This window comes from Nycticebus coucang, chromosome 10 (genome assembly GCF_027406575.1).
Source record: "Nycticebus coucang isolate mNycCou1 chromosome 10, mNycCou1.pri, whole genome shotgun sequence".
NCBI classification, from domain to species: domain Eukaryota; kingdom Metazoa; phylum Chordata; class Mammalia; order Primates; family Lorisidae; genus Nycticebus; species Nycticebus coucang.
In genome coordinates, this window is record NC_069789.1 from 101,381,185 (window position 1) to 101,407,398 (window position 26,214).

At 36.9% G+C, this 26,214-nt stretch overlaps 2 protein-coding genes across 2 annotated transcripts in view; one reads left to right on the forward strand and one right to left on the reverse strand.

Annotated features, from left to right (window-relative positions):
- Positions 1 to 26,214, reverse strand: part of LOC128597394 (putative olfactory receptor 10J6) — a 116,417-nt gene that overhangs the window by 40,164 nt on the left and 50,039 nt on the right. The gene's annotated exons all lie outside the window — the stretch shown is intronic.
- LOC128597398 (olfactory receptor 10J5) lies at positions 9,499 to 10,530 on the forward strand. Its single transcript, XM_053607751.1, has one exon. It carries the CDS (start codon positions 9,535 to 9,537, stop codon positions 10,462 to 10,464), a length of 930 nt encoding a protein of 309 aa, XP_053463726.1. The 5' UTR covers positions 9,499 to 9,534; the 3' UTR covers positions 10,465 to 10,530.

A 26,214-nucleotide genomic window follows, 5' to 3' on the forward strand; every position in this document is an offset into this window, starting at 1 on the left:
GCTGTGTAGGGGCCCGTCTGTCTGATGCTTTGCTCTGCTGAGCCGTGTGGAGGGTTCCTCTGAGCTCAGGCCTCTCATGGACTGTGGGTCTAAGGCCTTTTCTTCCTTTCACAGTTCTTTGGACTAGTCTTTGGTTTGTAGGATATTCTGGGATTCTGCCTTTGCTATACACACTGAAAACCTGCTCCCCTCCCCCCATTCACTTAGTTCGCTATGCCAGCACTTTGCTATGGAGAGTCAGAAAACTGGTGAATGCCATCTGCGGTTTCCAAAGAATTGTTCTGACCATCTCTCACCTGCCTCTGTTCTTTGCCCCTTTCTCACTGTGACTTATCTCCCAAGTACTCATTCACTGTCAGGGATGTCTGCATCTAATTGACAAGTTTCATTTTCTTCTGCCCCTAGCCACTTAAAGTGAAGTTTGGTGTCCACGTGTGGTGGTACTGTCTACTCATTCATCCGTGCATTCACTAAATGTTGTTTTTGTGAACATCTAGTATATGCCATGCAGTTTGCAGATTGCGCCTTCTTGACTTTTTGGATGGGCTGTATTCAGTGACCTCCATCTCCTGCGTGGATTTCAAACCAAAATTTATTATCCACAGACATTTCTTATTCCATTTAACCCACTTCCTCAAGTGTCTTAAACTGCTCTACAGCTGATTTTGATTACTCTTGTCCTCCTGTTCACTTTCCTTTTTCTTTGTTTGCCGGCACTTCATCTCCTCTTCTTCATCTTTCCTCCGGGCCCTCTCAGACGGGCTAGCCTGCTTGAGTAGCTGCCACCCATAATCTCTTTCTCCCTGTTAGTATTTCTCTACCTCTGGGAGGTTGGGGTAAAACACTCATTAAGTAAAGAATAGAACTTGTTAGTGTTTCTGTACCTCTACTGGGTCTAAACAATATTGAGCAAATAGGACTCTTGAGTCTTTCTCTACCTGCCCAGGGCCTAGACATTCATTAAGCAAAGAATGGGACTCATGGTGTTTCTTCTGGTTCTATTAAACCTTCCTTCCTTCCTTCTTTCCTTCCTTTCTTTTCTTCCAGCCAGAGTGTTGCTCTGTCACCTGGACTAGAGAGCAGTGGCATCATCATAGCCCACTGCAGCTTCAAACTCCTGGGTGCAAGGGAGTCTTTTACCTGGGCCTCCCAAAGTGTTAAGATTACAGGTGTGAGCCACTGTACCTGGCCTTTTCTTTTTTCTTTTTTAATTCTAAAGTGTGAGGTGATAACTTATTATAGTTTTTATTTACATTTCCCTGATGATTAGAGATTATGGAAACTTGTCAAAAGGACACCAAAGCCAGCTTACAGGAGATATCACAGACCAAATTTAGACTAATTTTACCATAAGTTTAAGTAATGAAGTTAGTTATAATTCATTGAATAAAGTAGCAAATCATGAATCTGACATGACACAGATGAATCAATAATAAAAAGTTCATAAAGTCTGCCAGTCTCCTCATTTGTTGGCAAATTTATAAATTTCTCTTTCCTTCCCCTCAAAAAAAAAGTTTAGTGATGAACATGATATATACATAATTTTGACCTACCTCCTTGCAAAATATTTATTAAGTTAAAAGATAAAAAGGGTGACTCTAAAGTAGAGAATCCTGATTTATACCACCTTAATCAAGTAATCAAGCAAACATCATTAGAAACGGGATAATTAAGACTCATGTGCCTCTTGATAGGATATAATGAAAAAACTCAGCATCCCTTCCGTCCTACCAATAGCTCAAAATGTGAATCTAAAACACCAGAGCAACTAAAATTTAGGGAGATTCAACAAAATAACTGACCTTTGATCTTCGAAAGTGTCCAGGTAATGAAAGACAAGGAAATAGAAGCTTTTCCAAACTGAAGATTAATGAGAGATCCCAATACGTTCAAAGTTTGATTGTTAACTGTATTCTTTTGTTATAAAGGATATGTGATTGAAAACCTGGAAAAAACACTGAATGGGACCTGAGAATTAGATGGTAGTAATAAATTAATGTTAATTTTCTGATTTTAATGATTGCTTTATGATTTTATATAATGTCTTTGTTTGTAGGAAATACTAAAATATTTGTTGGTGATGACCTCTGTGTCAGCAACTAGTACTCAATAATGATTTTTAAAAAGTTGCTATACCTTCGGGTTTTCTGTGAGTTTGAGAAAGATAAAAAAGGAAGAATTTGGAGAGAAAAAAAATGGCACTCAATCTTTCCTGGGATGATAGATGAATCATGATCAAGGGGAAAGTAAGAGAAATTATTTGGGCCATGGAAAAAAATAGAGGATGAGCATTTGCAGAGTTTCTAAATGGACACTCATATCGGGTGATCAGTCACTCTGATCACCATTTAATTCTCAGGTCCCATTAAGTGTTTTTTTCCAGGGTTTCAATCACATATTCTTTTTTTTTTTGGCCAGGGCTGGGTTTGAACCCGCCACCTCAGGCATATGGGGCTGGCGCCCTGCTCCTTTGAGCCACAGGTGCTGCCCAATCACATATTCTTTATAATAAAATAATCCTGTTCAGAATCAAACCTTGAGAGACTATCCTCTTTAGAAACAACGTTCTCCATCAGGTAAGAATAGATAAGGAAAGGTAAGGTGAAGGGGGCTTTAACTCCTTCCCACTCTTTCTTTTCTGGAATAGTCTTCTCTTTTCTCAGGGTTTTTATAGGAAAGCAACAATAGGTTAGCAGGAATCAGAGGAGCCGAGTTCATTCCATTCCATAAGGGAAGCATTGGAATTGTGATGTGGGAAACTGAACTCCAGGTCTTAATTTCTATCTTCTGCCCATAAGTGTTAAGGTGAGACAATGGTTCTTGACTCAATGCTTTTATAATTTGATTATGTCATAGTAAGAAAATTTCCTCCTTCTTAGGAGAGAACCGCTGAAGTATTTAAGAGTAAAGTGACATGATGTATCCAACTTACTATCTATAATTTAGATTTAGAGTGAAGAGGAAAATGGGAGCAAAATGTGAATAATTAATGAATCTAGGAAAAGGATATGCAGGAATTTCTTGTAGTATGTTTGAAACTTTTCCATAAGTTTGAAATTTTGTTAACATAAAAATGTAAAAAAGCATTGAGGGTATAGCAACGAGTGATGGCTTTGCCTCTGTCAGAAGAGCTAAAAGAAACCTAGGCTGGAAGAGCAGAGATCATAGAGATGACTAAAGATTAATTCAAGAGCTTGTGAATGTGCTTCAGATAACTTCTAAAGTCTTAAGGGTTATGCAAGATATCAAGGTGACTATGAACTTGAAAGAACGAATTAAGAGGTTGCTTGTTTAGAAACATAAGTTAGACCATGATATGGGGGCAACACAAGAATTTCTTATTCTGATCTCATCTGAAATGCTTTGGGAAGTTAAAGACATTTAACTGCAGTGGGTGGAAACAGGTGCTGTAGTTGACATGACTACTTGATTTTGATCCTGGTGTGTACATGCACTAAATTAAAAGTGCCCAATCATAGGCTGATGGAATGAATGGTCTTGTAGTATAGGTGGTAATTTACAGCACATTCAAATCTTCATACCACTCCATAACTTCCGTGTAGGAAAGATGACAATAAACATAGGTCAAATGAAAAAATTAAAACATCACTTCCTGCAGTCTTGAAGATTATACACAGTAAAGGAACTTCCATCAGTCAAGGGAAGTTGGCATTGTTGCAATGATAGGGAAGGCAAGATGCCAGCAACTTGACACACCCAGAAAGAGTTTGATTATTAATACCCAGGCTATGATTTTCTAGGAAAATCTATCCTGCTGAAATGGAATTTATTAACCAGTGAGTATCCTTGGGAAATATTGAATTGTATTTACTCACTTAGCACTCTCTACCTTGGAAATGCTACAGAGACTAAGCCACCACCTAAAGACAACAATTCTTGCACCGCACATATGCTATCTCTTTCAGTAAAGTTATGGATAAGGGAAAGAGAAACCATCTGAGAGAAGAGAGAATGGCTCCAGGAATTTCAAAGTACTAATCACTTGGAGAATTAAAAATTCTTATTTAAATAGGATCCCTTGGCACCTTTCTGAAGTCAGACTGTACAAATTCCCTTGAGATACTGAAGACGTTTTGAGGAAAAGAGACCCAGGAGAGCAGCGGCAGACAACACAGCTTTTCCTCTGAGGTTCTCTTCTTGATCTCTGAGTTTACAGGGCTTTCTCCTCACGCTATGGAGCCCTGCCTGGAGAGGTAAGTGATGGTAAGATTATATGTCCTGGAAGAGACAACATGTTTTCTGGTGTTTGTTCATTTTTATAGACGCTATCAGGCCACATTGGAGAGCTATCAGGAATACCTACATGTCCTTCTTAGCTTAGGTAGGCTCAAGCCCTGCCCCACTTGTGCTGTCACCCACCCTGGGCCAAGATCTGAAATTCTGGATGGGAGAAATCACAGACACGCCAGCTGGGCTCAAGTCCTAAAAGCACAGGCTGGCATTTTCTTACCCACATTCATCTTAAATCAGGTGTTTTTCTTCCTCTGTATTTTTCAGATATTTATAATAATCACAGATTTTGAAAGAGGCCACTCTGTCCATCCCTGATCTTAGGATTTACTTGGTTATCAAGGTATCTGAAAAAGAAGCTATAGGCTTTGTTGTTTGTTTGTTTGTTTGTTTTCTGCAGGAGTCATTTACATGTAACATTATTTTTCAGAAGATAAGTTGCAGATTTTAAATTCTTTCCTTTTTCCTTACAGGTTCATTCAGATTTAAAGAACAGATATATGATTTTGATAAGTATCTATAAATTCTTCAGTAGCCTCTTTCCAATTTTTTTTTTCTTAACCTTCATGACTAAAACATTTACTGAACTAACTCTTCATTTAATTAGTTGGTTTTAGTGGTCTTATTTTCCAAAGGAATGATCTAAAAATTAATTCTCTCTCTCTCATCCTTCAATGTCTCACGCATTTTTGTCCTTTGTTTACTTTTCAAAATTCTTGGGTGGCTTCTTCCAATTATATACCACATCATGGCTAATTTTAAGAGATAATTATTGAACATTTATGTGTGCTGAGTGCTTTCAGTGGATTATCGCACTTAATTCTCATAATGTTCCTCTGAGGTAAGTACTATTGGCTTTGTTGTTACCTTGGGTAAATTGTTACCCAATTTACAAATGAGAATGAGGGCTGGCAATTCATAGATGGGAATGGAGGCTGGCAAAGATAAATGAATTACTCAAGCCTTCACAGTTAGCTAAGGGGTAGAGATAAGAATGGATTCAAGCAACTTGATTTGAGAGCTAATGATCTTTAAATTTACACAATAACAAGAAAATGAGACACCTGAATAGGGATACTTTACTAATGCCATACATTACTCCAGTTTCTCAGTCTGGACGGTGAACATGTTTCCCAACTAGCAGAGGCAAGCAGTTGGAAAATTCAGCTAATAAAGATCTGTTCCCTATTGTCAACCCAGAAACTTGTTCCTGCTAGGCTTCAATATTACTAAGAAACAATTTAGAAAATTAAAAATAGAAGTATTCTAATATGACAGATTAAAAATTCTCCATTTAAGCCAGGAATGAGAATGTAATTTCATTTGGGAGCTATATGTCAAGAATGCATTGGGGAGGATATGCTTCCAGGCTCCCAGGACTTCAAATCTGGGTAGGCAGCAGGAAGTAGTAGACATCCAGGCAGGAAGAAAACTGTGAACCTAGATACGGATTTGACAATGCATGTTGGAATGTTCCTAGACTACGGGGAGGCTGGCCTTGCTGCAACAGAAGAGATAGTGAAGACGGCAGGTTTGCTGTCTAAGAGTGGTCTGATAAGGCAGGGCCTTCCTAGCACAGCAGAGGTTTATTTACCAGATCAGACAAGTATAATATAATTATACGTTTACAATATGATATGATATGATGTGATATGATATAATATGATAAGGTAAATATTGGAACTCAAAGACAATCTGGTTTAAGGATCCCATTTTCTAGTTGAGACCATGGAGAGTTGCCCCAGACCACATGTTTTGACATTGACAGATTCCAAATCAGATTTCAGATTTCCTAAGTCCCAGCCAATTCTAATGTGTCTTACATAATATGTACATAATAAATCCACCTAAACAATCGTAAGTCCAGCAGTGATAGATTAGTAGGGATAAAATCTTCTTCATGGTCACATGTGAATCTTTTTAAAAAATCAACTTTGATAAGTATAATATACTACAATATGGTACAATACAATATCGTACAACATTGTTACAATACGATATGACATGATTTAATCTAATACAATGCAGTGCAATACAATATAAATAATATAACAAAGTTCACCAATTTTAAGCATCTATTTTGGTTTTGACAAATTCATACATCTGTACGAATTTGACAAGTTTTGACAAATTTGTACATCTGTATCACCACTGCCACAATCAAGAAAATTTCCTTTACCCCAATAAGTTCCTTTGTGTTCTTTTCCAGTCAATTCCCTAGCAATTCTGGGAACCACTAATCTGGTTTCTGCCAGCGTAGATTAGATTTGTATTTTCTAGAGTTTCATATAAATGGAATCATTCTGTATTAACTTTTTGTGTCTGACTTCTTTGATTTGGCTCAATATTTTTAAAGAGCTAACCATGTTACTATCTGTATTGATAATTTGTGCCTTTTACTGGCTGAGCAGTATTTCATTACATGTATACATTATAATTTGGACACTGGAATCATATGCAATTTTTAGCTTTTAGGAAGAAGGCTGCTAAGGACTTTCACGTATATGTGTCTTTAGGTGGACACATGTTTTCATTTTTCTTGTGTAAACACTTAGAAAAAAATTGCTGAGTCCTAGAGAAAGTACATATTTAACTCTCAGAAAAAAACCTTATGAATTGTTCTTCAAATTGCTTTTATCATTTTATAGTCCCACCACCAACATTTAAGAGTGCTAGTTTTAGTGATGTCTCATTGTGGTTTTTATTGTACATTTCTTGATGGCTAATGACATTGAGTATCCTTTTCTTTCTTTCTTTCTTTTTTTTTTTTTGCACTAGACTTTTTTAAAATTAAATCTTAACTGTGTACATTTATGGGGTACAGTACTTATTTGCCATTGTTCTACCTTAGTGAAATATCTGTTCAAATATTTTGCTAATTAAAAATGTGTCTTACCATCAAATTATAAGAATTATTTACATATTCTGGTTATAATTTTAGATATATGTACTGTGAATATTTTCTGTTAGACTATAGCTTGTCTTTTAATTTTAATGCCTTTGTAGAATAGAAATTTGGATTTTGATAAAGTTCAATTTGTGGTTTTGTTCTTTTATCGTTTAGGGTTTTTGCTCCATATCTAAGAACTCTTTGCTCCTTTCAAGGGTATGAATTTATCCCTTACTTTTATCTATGTCTATAATTAATTTTGACTTATTTTTTATGTACAGCATGAGGTAAGGTATGAAGCTTGCTTTTTCTTGCAACACTTTTTGAAAATATTATCATGAGATACCGTAATACTACTAAAAATAATTTGAATATACATATATAGATATATGAATATTTCTTGCAATACTTTTTGAAAATATTATCATGAGATACCATAATGCTACTAAAAATAATTTGAATATACATATATAGATATATATGCACACACATATGTATATATGTGGATCTAGTTTTGGACTATCCATTTTGTCCCCCATGTTATCTTTATTACCACAGTCTTCAAATAAAATAGTATAAGTCTTTTAACTTTGTATATTTTTTCCAAATTGTCTTAGCATTCTTGGTCTCCTGCATACCCATATACATTTTAGAATGGGAATGATTTATTACCTTGGCTAGAAAATTTGGTACCTTAATCTTAAATGGGTCATTGTGAATCCAGAAATCAGACAGATGGGAGCTATACTTAAAGGAAAAGGCTCACTGAATATAATGTCAAAGTAGATGTGGATCCAAAATGCTGACCCTGATTGGCTGGAATAATGGTAAGGTCTTTGAGGAAGACAGAAAAGTTTAGCTTTTTCTAGATATTAGAAGGGTTGATGTTTAGTTTGCTTTCATAAACATAAAATGTATTATGATTGCAAAACACACAAATATAAAAGCAAAGAGGGAGGTAGGTTGGAGAAGTGGGAAAAAGACTGGTGATGGAAATAGAGACTTGAGAGCAATCAACAGAAATAATAACAGAACAAATTGAGAGGGAGAGTATGGAGAGAAAAAAACAAAGGCCAAGGCTTGACCAGGGTATAGCACATGTAATTATAGTGTAGGTAGAATAATCAGATTCATGGGAGGTGACTAAATAAGTGATGGGAAGAGAGAAAAACAGTGTGGTGTCATGGAAACCAAGGTTGGAGACTATTTCCATGAGGCAGGGGTTAGAAGTGTCAAACACAGCAGAGAAGGATGAGAAAAAGAAAAGGAAAAAGCAAAGTCTGATAGCATTAGCAATGGAGACTACTTTAGTGACATTTGACAAACAATTTCGTGGGTAAGGACATGGCTAAGCCTCCTTGTGGGGAATTAAGGGGTGTCGGAGAGAAAGTCTATTACAGCAATTCTGAAAAGGAAGAGAGAACAATGAGATGGTCACTTTAGAGAACCGTGGCATCAGATGTTATGTTCTTCATACCAGTTATACATACTTGGTTTTTGACAAAAGGGGCTAATGTCTCTGCCTCCCTAAATTATATCAAACTGTTTGTTGACCAGATTTTATAAAGCAGATAAACCACTGGGGTTCCAAACAGCTAGAAGATACTTTCCTCCTCTTCTCTCAGTTCTGGAGCTCACGTCGCTCACCACACCTCCAGTTGTCTTCATCATTTACTACTACAGTGGAAACTGCACGTATTTTCTCCATCATAACTCTTGTTTCCCAACTTCGCTCAAAAGGACTACTGGAATTAGCAAATAATATCTTTTGATGGGACATCAATGATCATTTTCAGTGGAATGAAATGTTTTGTAGTTGTTCTGCTTTTGGGATAAGATGACATGTTTATACTGTATTACTTCTCTGAATCCAAGTTTCTACATTCAGAATTCAGCCAAAACATTGCCTAAAAGGTCCTCAGTGACCATGCCTCAAAGTTTGCCTTCCTTGAATACTTACTGTTATATCATTTTTTCCAAAGACACTCATTTTTTTGTTTTCTTGACACTCACTGGCATTCTTCCCTGTTACAAGAGCCTAAGTGGTGGAAGTCGATGCTGGTAGAATCACAGAGCATGACTTTCCCCTGGGTACCCTGTTCCCCTTCCTTAGCATCTTGATAATGTTCATGAGGTGTGCTAGAAGTCTTTGTGCACAGGAAACAGCTTGCTCTGCAGTGATGATATTCATGTCTATGTGGCTCAGAGGAGCACAGGTAGGTTTTGCCTCTTCATGTGCAGGGACCCTACCCACAAGCATGCTGGTTAAAAAGAAAGGAATAGCGCTCCCTTCCTCACTTCAACTATCACTGTCCTTTGCTTTAAAGTCCAATTGCTGATGGGAATTTCCCCCTTAATCACTTTCATTGTTGCTTTCAGACACTGATAACAGAATGCAGAAAAAGAACTTCACAGAAGTGAAAGAATTCATCTTCTTGGGATTCTCTAGCTTTGGAAAACATCAGATAACCCTCTTTGTGGTTTTTTTAACTGTTTACCTTTTAACTCTGGCTGGTAATGTCATCATTGTGACCATCATCCGCATTGACCATCACCTCCATACACCCATGTATTTCTTCCTGAGTATGTTGGCTAGTTCAGAGACAGTGTACACCCTGGTTATTGTCCCACAGATGCTTTCCAATCTCCTTTTTCATAATCAGTCCATCTCTTTGGCAGGCTGTGCAACTCAAATGTTCTTTTTTGTCACCTTGGCCACTAATAATTGCTTCCTGCTCACAGCGATGGGCTATGACCGCTATGTGGCCATCTGTAACCCCCTGAGATACACGGTCATCATGAGCAAAGGAATGTGTGCCCAGTTGGTATGTGGGTCCTTTGGCACTGGTCTGGCTATGGCAGTTCTCCATGTGACAGCCATGTTCAATTTGCCCTTCTGCGGCACAGTGGTGGACCACTTCTTCTGTGACATTTACCCAGTCATGAAACTTTCTTGCATTGACACCACCATCAATGAGATAATCAATTATGGTGTAAGTTCGTTTGTGATTCTTGTGCCCATAGGCCTGATAATCATCTCCTATGTCCTCATTATCTCCTCCATCTTTAAAATTGCCTCAGCGGAGGGCCGGAAGAAGACCTTTGCCACCTGCGCTTCCCACCTCACTGTGGTCACTGTCCACTATGGCTGTGCCTCCATTGCCTACCTCAAGCCAAAGTCAGAAAGTTCAATGGAAAAAGATCTCCTTCTCTCTGTGACCTACACCATCATCACTCCCCTGCTGAACCCTGTTGTTTACAGTCTGAGGAATAAGGAGGTCAGGGATGCCCTGAGCAGAGTTGTGGGCAGAAATGTTTCTTAACAGATTGAATCGTTTTGTTAGAAGACCTTTAACCCAGTGTACTATGTGTCTATTCATGAACATGGCAAAATATGCATGTTCACCAAATACGATGTTTGTTGAGAATCTGTCAGGTATTAGAAACGCTTTCCCTTTTTCGTTCTGAGGATGGCAGGAAGCAGGGTTTCTGCTGTAGTGAATTCTGTGACCAGATACCAGAATCATTCTAAGTTGGATTAAGACATACTTGTTTCTGTGCTTAAAGATTTTGGTTTTGAATCTTTTGCGGGGCCCATTTTATCTGAACTCTCTAACAGTCAAATTCTTGAGCAAGTCTGGGAGGAGATATGAAGATGAGGCAGTGGGAACTTAGGTGGCAGGGGCATGAGGAACAGGAGCAGCAGTTTTCACTTCTCTCTTCTTGCACGAAAGAGAAAGCTTTTATTCTCAGGAGCTACATCATGGGCCCTGCAATAGTCATTTTAGAAAGGATTTCCTTAATACTTGCTGAGAGAAAAATGAATAGCTTTGCAAAAAAGGGCTTCTTCTTTTATTACTAGGCCAAATTAACTCCTTAAATAGTATTCATTTCTCTGTGTATTCCTTCTTTCTTGCAATCAAGGCAAAAATCTCTGCTGTTCCCTGGAGGCTAACCAGGGAGAAGATGTACTAGTGATTTTTCTCTGTGACTACATTTTTATCTAGATGCGCTTTTTTTTTTTTAATAAGGACTCTTTTTTCAACTTATGGAAATTTTAATTTTTGATTTCTATGCAGTAGCTGCAATGGCAATGAGGTTGTTGTGTTAAGTTTTGGTTGTCCTAATGCCAGGGACCAAGGTAAGTGCCATTTACTTCCATTTCCTCAATAAACAGTGCGAACATCACACTTCTTCAGTTACTTATTTGTATTAAAATAAGCATAACCATGCCATGCTGGTTTACATCCCTGGTGGGGAAAGTTTGGGGAATATTTTATTTTGTGGATCTTCCCATCAGAGTTTTTTTCTACTCTGAGACAGCTGAGAGACACTTCTCACATTTGTTTTCATACACTCATAACATCCTTTGTTATTCCTCCCCCAAGTCAGTTCCTATCCCTCACTTTCCAGTTCTATTTCTTTATTCCAAACTGCAGAAGTAGGGTTGAGCATTTTCTAGATTATCTACACTTTTCTCTCTGTTCTACAGACCCCTGTGTGAGGAGCTCACAAGTGGAAGTGAGTGTCCCCTGCAGGATTCTCTTGGGGGAAGCTGTTGCCCTTGGCTGATATCATAGTGGGTAGTGGTGTCTCCCCAGTGACCAGCACCTCATAGTCTCCTAAAAGTCTCAGTGTGAGGCCCATAGGATGTCAGAGAGGTTTTTTATAAAAGTTTTTTGAAATTATTCACTAAATTTTGAATATAAGCATGCATGTGCCTTTTTGTCATTATATTCTTAAAGAATTCACCCTGTTGTAAGTATTTCCTCCCTCAAATCCAAGCAGAAATATGAACTCCCCTCCTTTATAGACTGCTACTTCTACAATTTCTTTAGACTCTCTTAGAGCAGCGTCCTTTGACTTTGTCTTTTTTTTGCCTATATCATTTTTGGGCACTATAATTTTTTCACTCAGTTGGAGAACCTGGATGGTGGGTGGTTCTCAACTGGGAAGATGAAGGATAGTCAGTGGTGGATGGACGTCAGAGGGCAAATCTGATCTTATTTTACTGAGAATTTCCCTGCCTTCTCCCATATCTCCTCTGACATTCCCTAAGCGTGTTAATACCGTTCCTGTCCCTCCTTCCAACACCTCACGGAGGAGTGGATACCCTTCTAATGTTAGTTGTTTTACACACTTTGCATATCTTTCAATCCACTTGTAGAATTAACTTCTACAATGAAAGTGCAATAATATAAAAGTGGGTAGGTCTCTGTGGTCACAGATCCTTCCAATATGATGAGTCAGGAGCAGTGAGTCATTTTTTTTCATGCTACCTTCCACAATCTATTCATAATACTCATATTGCTGGCTGATGTGGGGACTATTTTCACTATTACCATTGTTTTTGTTATCATCATCATCATCATGATTGTTCCCTAATATGTCCCTCTATCCATGCTCTGTTATCATTCTTCTCTTATACATTGCAAATACCTCCATTCTTTTGGCACTTTTTTTGTTTAGCTCCTTCTTTCATTAGAGAACTGACTACAGTATCATTTATTCAATCTATGAATGTTTTTCAAGTGCTATGTGAAACAATTATCTATCTCTGAGGTTGCAGTAATGAGTAATGCAGGGACCCTGTTTCACGTTATTCATGGCCCAGTTGGGAAGGCAGACAAAATAACAAGAATTACAAAACCTTGCTATAAGAACATGTACAAGATTGCTCTTTGGGGTCAAGGGTGTTATTAAAAAAAAAAAGGAACTGGTCAAATCTATTTAGAAGGTTAGAAAAGCATTCAAAGAGAAATGATATTTAATTAACTTTCTGTGGCATTGGGTCAATTGATGTCTGAGAGGGCGGTAAAGGAAAGGGAAGAGCCTGAGCAGAGACACACAGCGCTGAAAACACCAGAAGTGTTAGTTGGCAGGTGTTCTATTCACCTCCGTCTGCCCACGGCCTTGCTGAATGTTAGCATGGTTAAAATCACACAGTTATTATACCTTTGGATCACTGACTGTGTGAACACCTGTTAACTATAAAGTCTTATCCAGAGATTTCCAGGTATAATTTTTGATAGATACATCTTATATTCCCTTTGTCTACTTACAGACGTCCCTCACCTAAGGTCAACTAACAGAAAATAACAGAGAGGGGGTGACAATCCTAGGAGCATATCTGAAATTATTTTCTTCCATTGCAGGATTGCCTAGAAGCAATTCTTACTTGCTACATAAATTCAGTTGAGTATTTATTTTATAATTACATTAATTAGTCACTTAAAACTAGACTATAAAAGAAACTGGATTAACACTGAGTTAATACGTTGTAGCCAGAACTGGGACAATAACTCTGAAAAACTTAAAATGATTGCTTGATAGCTTGACATATGAAATCAAGAGTTTTAAGATATTTCAAAATTTATCTTTTAGAAAAAATTATGAAAAGACTATTATAGATCCTAAAACTTCTGAAATATGATTTTTACAGCCTTAATTTTCAAGCTTTCTGCATCCTTTCGTGTTCCATGATTACAATTCGTGATGAATTATAGGAGAAAATAGCTGCAGTCCTCTCAACAATAAGCAGAATAAAACATTTTATTAATGGATGCAGTGCTTCTGGGAGAAGAGAGAGGAGGAAAGTGGGCAGGAGAGATGAAAGTAAGCCAAAGATAAATAGGTAGTATATAGTTAAGTACACTGAGCTTAACTTGTAAAAAGACACATTTAAAGGGTGCAAGAATGAAAGTCAGCTTTGTTGCTGCTGTTGAAATACATATACCAGCTATCAGCATGTGTGTGTGTGTGGGAACATGTGTATACATACATGTACATGGGTGTTTTTGTGGGTGTTGTGTGCTAACATAAAAAAGTTTTAGATGTTATGATTGTTGTAATAAAAAGTGCCTTATTTGCATGATTTCATTTAACACACATACCCAATATTTATTAACATATCACTCTTCACAGTTCACAAAGGTCTTTCATGTCCATGACCTCATTTGATTCTCATAGCACTCCTGTAAGGTATTAGTCTCCCACTTTTCAGATAAGTCCACTGTGAGTGTATAGTTTAAATAACTTTCCCAAGGTTATATACATCACTGGATATAGGACTAAAACTGAAGTGGGCCTCAATTATAAATCTGTTAATCCTAAATGCCATGCTTTTTATTCCCTCATCCCTATGTCCAAACGTGCACACACACACACTTTATTAATTCTTATCAGGGAATAAAGTATCCCGATTAATTAATTTTGGTTTTTAGATGCTAAAGCATCATTTCAATCAGTGTAAATAGACTCTGAAATGTCCTTTATTGCCTTTATAAACAAAGTATATTTATGATCATGAATATATTTCTTGACATGTTTACATGGGCACTTAACTGTACCTTGGGTTGTGGCTCACTGCTATCCTCAGTGGAATTGACCATACATTAGAGTTTTTTCTTCTGAATTAAAAGATCCACATATGATAGTATTTTATAAAATTTGCATTAGTATCATATGGTTTCTGACTCTTTTAATTTTTTAATTTGTTACTTCAACAAATGTAACATGCATGCCCACTGTGAGTGTCAGGTACTGGGCTAGGCACTAGGGACACAGAAATAAATTAAACCTGAGTCCTACTTTGAGTAGCTAACAATCTACTTGCAACTCATATTAATGCAGTGTGATTAGTCCTACACACAAGGTACTTTGAAACCCCAGAGGGAAAGAATGACTAAACTCAGATGGTGAATTTCATCCTTTCATGAGTTGATAGAAGGTCCAGGTGAATGAGTTTGTCAAGTCCAAGCACTGTATTCTGGCGAGGCGGCCTGACATTGAGCCTACTGAGAAACAGCAAATGTGCCAAGGTTAATGAATCAAGAATCACTGGAGTTTATTCTTCACAAGGTCCAATATACAATTACAGAGTTGTCAACATTAGAACAAACAGGAAATTGTGATCCATAGTCAAGAGAAAATCAGTCTGTATAAACCAATCCTAAGATGATTCAATTTAGTAGTCAGGGACTATGAAGCAGCTAGTGTATAGGATGGATGGGTTTGTAAACTTACAGAAAAATATGCTTATGGTGAGTAAACAGATGTAGACTCTCAGTCAAGAAATCTAAAGATAGAAGTTAAAATATTTGAAATAAAAAGCTTAACAATAGACTGGAATAGGTAGAAGAGTCAATAAATTTGAAGATGCATCAATACAGATTATTATATCTGAAAATCAAAGATAAAATGAAGAAAAATTGAACAGTCTCAATGACCTGTTTGACAATGCCAGAAGTATAATATATTTGTGCTTGGAGTCTTGAGACAAGAGAATAGAACATGTCATAAAATATTGAAGACATGTTGGCCAAAAATTTCTAATTGGTGAAAAATATAAGCTTATAGATCCAAGAATTTTAGTAAATCCCGAGTAGGATGAATAAAAAGAACATCAAATCTATGCATACCAGAGTCAAATATCTAAAACTTAAAGTAAATATCTTAAAAGTCACCAGATTAAAATATCAAAGAATAATAATAATTGTATTTGACTTCTAATTAGAAAACATGAAGGTCATAAGGAATTGAATGAAATTTTTAGTATTATAACAGAATTCCATATCCAGCAAAAATAGCTTTAAGCACAAAAGTGAAGGAAAGATATTTTCAGATTAGTAAAAATTGAGATGATTTATATACTACCAGAAATGCTAAAGAAAGTTCCTCAAGCTGAAGGGAAATGGCTACAGATGTAAGTTTCAGATTTACAGAAAAGAAAGAAAGTCACTGAAAATAGTAAATATAAAAGAATACCTTGTTCTTTTCTTAATTGATTTAAAGAATGTATTATAATTTAAAGACAATATTATGATAATATTGTGAAGTTTATAAATTGTGTTGATGTGACACAAATCACAGCTATGACACAAAGGAGGAGGTGAATGTAAATATACTGCTATGAGATGCTTTTGTTTAACAAAAGTGATGCAATTTGATTATAAGAAAAATTATGATAAGTTATGGATGTGAGGAAATTAATACGTTATTCCACTAAGCAACAACGAGAAGAGTAATGCATAGAAGTATTGCTAGGGAGACAATAGAGAAATAAATAGTAAAAAAAAATTTTATTCAAAAAAAAGAGGAAAAAGGAGGAACAAAGGAACAAATAATGGATGGAACAAAAAGAAAAAAATAGTAAATCAATAGGTTTAAAATCAACAATATATAATTATTTTCAGCCTAAGTATACTAACCATGGTAATGCAAAGGCAGACATTGTTTGAATTAGTAAAAATAAGCAAGACCTAAGTATATCTTACTTTAAAAAGTCAAACTTGACATAAAATATATAGCCATATTGAAAAAATGTGTGAGAAAAGTAATAGCATGAAAACTCTAATAATACCGGAGTGATATACCTTCTAGAACTTCCTTGAGCATTTTTTGTAATGAAAACGTATCTTAATTTTCACTATCTAAAAATGTTTTTTACCTTCATTTCTAAATTAATATCAGACAACACAGATATCAAGACAAGAAATATAATCATATGATAGATCCAACTTGTACCTGCAATGTGCTTCATAGTTGTGGTCCCCCTACTATCCCCTACTATCCCTCCCACTCTCTCCCCTTCCTTCTCCCTCCTCTTACCTCCTTCATCCTAGGCTAAAGTTGTGTTTCATTTTTCATATGCAAGTGTGAGTTATTGTACAAAAGACTTAATAAAAAAGAAATATAATCATAGATAAGAGGGCTATTTCATCAGTAAAGATTAGCGCATACCAATCAAATGTGTATGCTCCTAATAATAAAGCTTCAAAATAAATAAAGCAAGTCAAAGAAACTTCCCTGAAGAAGACAGGTGCACGGCCTACAGACATATGAAAAAATGCTCTTCATCCTTAATCATTAGAGAAATGCAAATCAAAACTACTTTGAGATATCATCTAACTCCAGTAAGATTAGCCCATATCACAAAATCCCAAGACCAGAGATGTTGGCGTGGATGTGGAGAAAAGGGAACACTTCTACACTGCTGTTGGGAATGCAAATTAATACATTCCTTTTGGAAAGATGCTTGGAGAACACTTATAGATCTAAAAATAGACCTGCCATTCAATCCTATAATTCCTCTACTAGGTATATATGCAGAAGACCAAAAATCACATTATAACAAAGAGATTTGTACCAGAATATTTATTGCAGCCCAATTCATAATTGCTAAGTCATGGGAAAAGCCCAAGTGCCCATTGATCCACAAATGGATTAATAAATCGTGGTATATGTACACCATGGAATATTATGCAGCCTTAAAGTAAGATGGAGACTTTACCTCTTTCATGTTTATGTGGATGGAGCTGGAACATATTCTTCTTAGTAAAGTATCTCAAGAATGGAAGAAAAAGTATTCAATGTACTAAGCCCTACTATGAAACTAATTTATGGCTTTCATATGAAAGCTATAATCCAGTTATAACTTAAGAATATGGGGAAGGGGGAGAGGGAGGCGAGGAAGGGGGGAGGATGGGCAGAGGGAGGGTGATTGGTGGGATTATACCTGTGGTGCATCTTACAAGGGTACATGTGAATCTTAGTAAATGTAGAATATAAATGTCTTAACACAATAACTAAGAAAATGCCAGGAAGGCTATGTTAACCAGTGTGATGAAAATATGTCAAATGGTATATAAAGCCAGTGTATGTTGCCCCATGATCGCATTAATGTACACAGCTATTATTTAATAAAAAAATAAAATAAATAAAGCAAAACCTAGGAGAAATAGAGATACAGATAAATGCACAATTCTAATCAAGAGATTTCAACATGACTCTCATAGTAATTAAGTGAATAAGTAAATATAAAATAAGCACCTAAAATAGCCACTCCATAGTATCTATCAATTTGACCTACTGATATTTATAGAACATCCCAGCCAACAACAGGACACATTTTCAAGTGTACATGAAAATAGGAGAGAACATATGATGAATTATAAAACAAGATTCAATGAACTTACAAGGACTAAAATTGCACAGACTCTATGTTTTCTGACCATAATGGAATTCACTTAGAACTAAATTAAAAACTTATAAGTTTTGAAGTTGAACAACATAACAGCTAAATAACTGATGGATAATCCTAGCACTCTGGGAGGCCAAGATGGGTGAATTTCTTGAGCACAGGCTTTTGAGACCAGCCTGAGCAAGCATGAGACTCTGTGTCTACTAAAAATAGAAAAAACTACATGGCATTATGACATATGCCTGTAATCCCAGTTACTCGGGAGGCTGAGGCAAGAGGATCACTTGAGCCCAAGAGTTCGAGGTTGCTGTGAGCTATGACAATGCCATGGTACTCTTCCCAGAGTGACAGAGTGAGACTCTGTCTCAAAAAAACCCCCCAACCCCCAAAACTTAACAACATTCCCCCCCCCCAAAAAACAGATGAATTAAAGGAGGAATAAAAAATATTATAAAATACAAGCTGGGCCTGGTGGCTCACACCTGTAATCCTAGCACTTTGAGAGGCTGAGGCAGGTAGATTGCTTGAGCTCAGGTGTTCGAAAGCAACCTGAGCAAGAGCGAGACTTGGTCTCTGTTAAAAATAGAAAAACTAGTGCAAGTGTCCCTGTGGTAAAAGGACTTGCACTAGACTGTTTATTGCAGCTCAATTTACAATCGCCAAAATGTGGAAACAGCCTAAATGCTCACCAACCCAGGAGTGGATGAACAAGCTGTGGTATATGTATACCATGGAATAACCATTCAGCCGCTAAAAAAGATGAAGACTTTACATCTTTTGTATTAACCTGGATGGATGTAGAACACATTATTCTTAGTAAAGCATTGCAAGAATGGAGAAACAAGAATCCTATGTACTCAATTCTGATACGAGGACAATTAAAGAGCTAGTACACAGTGTGGGGTGGAGGATGGGGACACCTGAGAAAGGGAAGGAGAGCCTGGGTGGGGGGACAAGGGGTGTGGTACACCTTTTGGGGGTGGGACACAATTATAAGAGGGTCTTTATCTAACAAAAGCAATCAATATAACCTGGTTCTGTGTACCCTCAATGAATCCCCAATAATAAAAAAAAATAATAAAAATAGAAAAACTAGCTTGGCATTGTGGCAGGTGCTTGTAGTCCCAGCTAATTCAGGGGGCTGAAGTATGAAGATTGCTTGAACTCAGGAATTTGAGGTCGCTGTCAGCTAAGATGCCACAACACTCTACCCAGGATGATAGAGTGAGATTCTGTCTCAAAAGAGAGAGGGAGGGAGAGAGATAGAGATAGAGATAGATAGATAGATAGATAGATAGATAGATAGATAGATAGATAGATAGATAGATAGATAGATAGATAGATTATAAAATACTGTGAATTATATAGAAATAAAAACATAAGCTAATAAAACTTGAGAAATTCAGCTAAACTATCACTCAGAGAGTGAATTATGGTTTGAAAACTTAGAGTGGAAAATATGTATGTCAGTCATGGATGATTCATGAGACAGAAGTCACACAGAATTTGAACAATGAAAGCATAATATAATGAGTTCATTGTATCAGGGGATTTCCTTTTGGTTCAGTGACATATGGAGCCATACATGCCAGATGGCAGGCTCATCTTCCACTTGAATGGACTATTGTTGCCTTCCCTGGTAGAAGGCTTTCTCCCATGGTGACTAAAATTTCTAAAGCTTAAGGGTGCTCGGAAGGATGGAATATTCTACCAGTGAGTTATTAGGTATAATAGGAGTGAAAAAAAACCCAATACTCATTTCTACTCTTTAATTCCTGTATCCATAAATATTGGCTAAAGGGAAGATAGTAGTATAGAACTGTGTGATTCAAAACACACACTTCAGTCTACAATGCAAAACTTGACATCAAGATATTTCCCAACTAATCTTATAACTGAGTAAGCCATTCATCTTTCAAGTACAATAGCTATTTCTAGAATATGGAGTAAGTGATAAGACAAGCTTATTCCAAGGACATGAGCCCATTGCTGCACTTCCTTTACTGCTAAATAAGTTTTTTGAGTAAATCCAATGATGCTATAGGGAATGCCATGATGGTGATTCAGGCATTCTGTGTGCGCATAGATCATGGTGCTGGAAGAAGAATTAGGAGCCAGGAAAGCAAATACATGCCCAAAATACTTCCCTTTTCCAACAAGACACACTTCTGCTCCTTCAATGATGAAAGAAGTCCGGTATAATCAACCTGCTACCAGGCCAGTTCTTTTAAGGAAAGATATTATATTTAGAACTTCTTATCACTCTCTGCTTTCAGCAGATTATGTGCTCAACAATGAGTTGACCAAGTCAGCCTTGGTAAGGGGAATCCCATATTGCATATTGTTGTGCCCATGTCTAGTCTCAATGCCAGTTACCATGACCACCTTGTTCACGGGACCTTTGTAAAAGCACTGAGGTTGGAAAGAGAGGCTGACAGGTATCCACAGAGCATGTCATTTTGATCACCTGGCCACTGTAAGCTTTCCTTTTGGTTGATAGGCCACAGTAACATTTTGAATCTCAAGATACTAGCATCAGTTTGGGGCCAAGGTCAAGTAATTTCTGAAAAATCTGGATATTTTCTATTCTTCAATGCAGTTATTCTAGTAAACAACCACAGGTACCTTTGGGGAAAGGTTTGGTGGAAGAGTTGCAAGATGTGCTTGTATCAGTTGTGCAGAATACTTCTTTGAGGAGTCTGGACTTCCTTTTCAATTAAAAGCTCTGGATCTGTGAATTATCATGGTCTGGAAACTGTAATGCTACATGGTGTCTTAAGTCAGAAGATAGCTTTTGCATTAGTTCAGTTCTGATATAGCCTCTGGCAAGTAGATTCAAGGACCCACCATGTGGTTATTTTCCAACTTCTTAAGTGTATAATTAGAATAGACATGCACAGAAACTGGCAGAATACTGAACGTGGCTTCATGACCTATAAGATGAAGGCCATTATGGTAGGAAGTCCTTAGAAGTTCTTCTCCCTACCAAGATTGTGAACAAGGAGCAATAGTGCACTATTATGGGAATCATAGAGATTAATGGCACCATAAAAGACTTGAAAAGTGCAAGGCTGGTTACACCCATCACCTCTCTCTTTTATTCTCATAGTTTGATCTGTGAAGAAGTCAGATGTAAATTGGACAAAGACTGTGGAATATTATAAACGTAATCCATTTGTGACACTAATTGCAGTTGCTGCCCCAGTTATAGTATCTTTATGGGAACAATTGAATATAGCATTTGGAACCTGGTATGTGGCTATTCACTTGGATAATAACTTTTTCTCCACCATAATTATAAGGACAACCAGAAACAGTTTTTGTTACCTGGCAGGGCCAATGATATACTTTCACAGTCTTACTAAGGCTGTGGTAATTCTACTGCTATTATAATATAGATCACAAAAATCTTACTTATCCATCCTGTTCCATGACATTTCCTAAATCTTACGTTTATTGTCTATATTGATGAAATTATCAAATTTAATCTGTTGAACAAAAGCGTGACATTCTTTAGATGCTTTAGTAAGAAATGTATGAATGTGAGGCTAAGTACTAATTCTGCATCAGTCAGGGCCCAGTTAGAAGACCAAAAACACAGTGATTTGAATAGAAAGTGTAATGTAATGAATTGTTAACTATGAGAGGGGACTGGAGTAATTAGGCTGTTTGAAGATCATTAGTAAAAATAATTCTTAAAAAATAGGAATAGCAGATACAAGCAATAGTCACTATCTCTATTGCTAAGATAGTGTGGAAAAACAAATTTTCTCTGGATTTTTAAAAATTTCAGATTATGATGATGAGGTACATATGATTTGGTTACATAGTTTGCTTTTGTAAGGTTAAAGTCTGAGTTGTAATATACCCATGCAATGTACCCATTAGGTGGGAATTTACCATTCCTTTATTCTCCTCTCCCCCAACCCCTGAATGGTGCTGGGAGAACAGGTCAGACACATGTAAAAGACTGGAATATGACTCATACCTCTTGTCACTCAAAAAAATTGACTCACAATTAATAAAAGATTTAAATCTAAGGTTTTTTTTTTTAGTGTTTCTATAAAAACCTGTCTCCTGAGTCAAGGAAATGTATATACAATAAAAATAAAGAATGTTTGCTTTCATTTTCCCTAGAAACATTTTACTTTTTGGGTACACTGAAGATTAGATCTGCAGTCATTTTTCCCCTAATGGTGGAGCTAATTGCTTTCATACAGTAAACATTCTCTTATCTCCCCCAAAGACAAATCGTTGTTTGGGGTTAGGTACCTAAATCAGAGCATTATCTTGCCATTTGTTTACATTTCAAAAGGGGAACCATCTAGGGTCTTCCTCCCAGGAAATTTTCAGGTTGTAAAAGCCATAGATAATGGGGTTATCTTCCCCACTGGAGAAATTTATTTACCTATCAAAGGGTTAGAGTAAAGATCCTTCCACCCTGTTCCAAGGAGACTTTCCCAGGAGAGGGAGAAAAATGTTCCCTTGCCTCTTTATAAATGAAGAACATTTATATTTTTTCACCTCTTGCATACAAAATTATTTTGCCACTTGTGTGGAATATTGTTTCCATCTGGCTCTTATCATGTCACTCTGCAGGGGTTTGGGTGTGGAGAGATTAATGTTGCAATGTTGTTATTCTGGCTGTTGACTGTGCAGTGAACATAATAAGAAATCTTTGATCCAGGAACCTTGTACATTCAGGAAAATTTAATAAAGATAATTATTAAAAACCTGACAAATACCCAAGGAAGAGGCAACCCTTCTTCCTGCATGAGGGCTAATATCCGGACTTTATTAGACAGGGCACAGAATTGACTCACTATCTTGCAGAGATGTTGCAGTGACATTCTGGGAGAACTTGTTAGAAATCTACACTTTGAAATTTGCCAGAAATATTCCTTCTAATATGATGAGAAAAGCTATTCAGAGAATGGTGTCTGGCTCGACCACCCCACTATGCAAAGAGGGATGCTGATGGAAACTGGGTGCTACTGATCACCACACGTTCCAGAAGCTGGACGTTGGCAACCCATTCTAAAGAAACCGGCCAAGAAGATCACACCAGAACTTAGAAGGAAATCCCTTCATCTTGCAATATCTCTGCAGTGCTCAGTACTGACAGCAGCCAACAACCCAGCTCCATTTTGCTCAGAGCAAGCGATGTAAGAAAATTTGAAGCTGAAGGGCAATAAATTGATAAATGCTACACAAAGAAAGATCTAAAGTCAATTATACATTGCTGTTTCTACTCAGGAGGGATGGACTATTAGTCCTTTTACCATAAAAATATTTTTTTAAATGGGAATAATATATGAATCAACTGTTTTTAGATGGTGAACAATAGACAGTGAAAGACTGTGATTCTTTTTTTTTTAACTAGAAAATATCCTTTATGTTGAGAAATTAAGAAACATATTTATAAGCAAAGACTGTGATTCTTGAGAGAAGAAAAAAAAAGTTTGAGCTCTGTGATTGCTCATTTGCCTGAAGGCATTTTCCAAAACATGGCACAGGTAAAGGGAGTCTAAGCAAAGCATGGGTTTTGCTGAACTGAGGGGGTCAAAAACTGAAGCTCAGAGCTTGATGTGGCTAGAAATTATGAGGCAGATTATGGGACAAAAGAAAGTTGCACAAAATAAAAGCTCCAGTAATATTCACAAGCACCCCCTGAATCTTAACAGAATACTAAGCTGTGCATACCCTGGGCCAGTCACCACAAAGCTGGCAGAGAACCGTTATGGGAAGAGATGGGATAAATGAAAATTCTGAAGTTTACATTTGTCTGGGAGATGATGATATATGACCAGCTAGAATGGACATGCTTAACTGAACATTCTGGCCCCTCAACTAAGACTTTAGTAAGGCGATATTTTAGAGGTAAGGCTACTCTAACCCTAAAGTAAAGGCTAATGAGACACACTGCATCAAACTTAGGAAAAAAGTTTAATAGAGTCAAGCTGATCCACAAGTAACTCCAGCACAAACAAATAAAATGCAACTTTCCACACATAAAATTTAAAATCTCCAGCATCCACTAAAAACCTGCTACATATACACAGAAGTAGAAGAATGTCACTTAGAGTCAGAAGAAAAATCAGCCGAAAGAAAGAGATGTAGAATTGAAAGAGATGGTGGTGTTAGTTCAAAAGGATGTTAAAACAATTACAAATATGGGGGCAGCACCTGTGGCTCAGTGGGTAGGACTCTGGCCCCATAAACCAAGGATGGTGGGTTCAAACCTGGCCCCAGCCAAACTGCAACAACAAAAAAATAGCCGGCATTATGGTGGGAGCCTGTAGTCCCAGCTACTTGGGAGGCTGAGGCAAGAGAATCACCTAAGCTCAAGAGCTAGAGGTTGCTGTGATCTGTGATGCCATGGCACTCTACTGAGGGCAATAAAACCTGACTCTGTCTCAAAAAAATGAAATTAGAGGGCAGCACCTGTGGCTCAGTGAGTAGGGCACTGGCCCCATATACAGGGTGGCAGGTTCAAACCTGGCCCCAGCCAAACTGCAACAAAAAATAGCTGGGCATTGTGGCGGGTCCCTGTAGTCCCAGCTACTTGGGAGGCTGAGGCAAGAGAATCGCTTAAGCCCAGGAGTTGGAGGTTGCTGTGAGCTGTGTGACTCCAGGGCACTCTACTGAGGGCCATAAAGTGAGACTCTGTCTCAAAAAAAAAAAAAATACAAATATTAATATGTTCAAAGATTAAGAGAAACTATGGATGTAATGAGGAGAGGAATAGAAGATATAAAAGAACCAAATGCAACTTTTAGAAATCAAAGGAATAAAATATCTGCAATGAAGATTTCATTTGACAAAATTAGTAGCATATTATTAACTGAAGAAGAAAAGGTTATTGAACTTGAAGACAAAACAATAGGAAATGGTGGCCGGCGCCTGTAGTCCCAGCTACTCGGGAGGCTGAGGCAGGAGAATCGCCTCAGCCCAGGAGTTGGAGGTTGCTGTGAGCTGTGTGACGCCACGGCACTCTACCGAGGGCCATAAAGTGAGACTCTGTCTCTACAAAAAAAAAAAAAAAAAAAAAAAACAATAGGAAATGTGCAAAAAGGGGGCACAGAGAAACAATAAGCTAAGATTGGAAACAATAAGCTAAGCTCCAGGGACTCATGAAAAAAATCAAGCAGTGCTTAGAGAAAACTTTGTAGTTTTTAATGCTTATATTGGTAAAAAGCAAAGGCCCAAATTCAATAATCCAAACTTCCACTTTAAGAGGCTAAAAGGAAGAGAAAATTAAAGCTAAAATGAACAGAAAAATAAAAATGAGTATAGAACTTGATGAAATAGAAAACAAAGTCAAAGAAACCAAAAGCTTTCAGAAATTTAAATAAATTTGACAATCTTCTAGCTAGAAGAACTGGGAAAAAAATAAGCCACAATTAACGGAGACTTTACTGTAGCTTCTGGACATATAAAAAGATTAAGAAAGGAATATTATGAAAAACTTGTGTCAATAAATTCAATCACTTATATGAAGTGGATAATTCTTTCAAAGTCAAAGATGATTACATTTGACTCAAGAAATAGAAAATATGAATGGATGTATATATACTAAATTAATTAAATTAAATCTTCCCACAAAGAATGCACCAGGTCTCAATGGCATCACTGCTGAATTCTACCAAAGATTTAAGGGTAACTTAGTATTGAGTTATCACAAACTCCCGGACTGGAGAGTAAGTGAGAATAGTTTTCGTTTCAGTTTCTGAGGCCAGTTTTATTATGATACACAAATCAGGCAATCTTTTCACATAATCTAATAAAAGAATATTGAAAAAAAGTCCTTCATAAACAATATAAATGTAAAACTCCTTAACAAAATGTTAACAAGTAAAATCCAACAACATGTAAAATGGGTCCTATACGATGAACAAGTAAGGTTTGTCTCAGTAATAAAAGGTTGGTTTAACATTTTGAAATAAACTACCGAAATTTTCCACGTAAATAATAAAGAAGAAAAGTCATATGATTAAGTCAAAATTGAAAAAAAGGGTAAAGTTTAGCCTCATTCACTAAAAAAGAAAACAAACAAAACAACAACAAACAAATACACAAACAAAAAAACTTT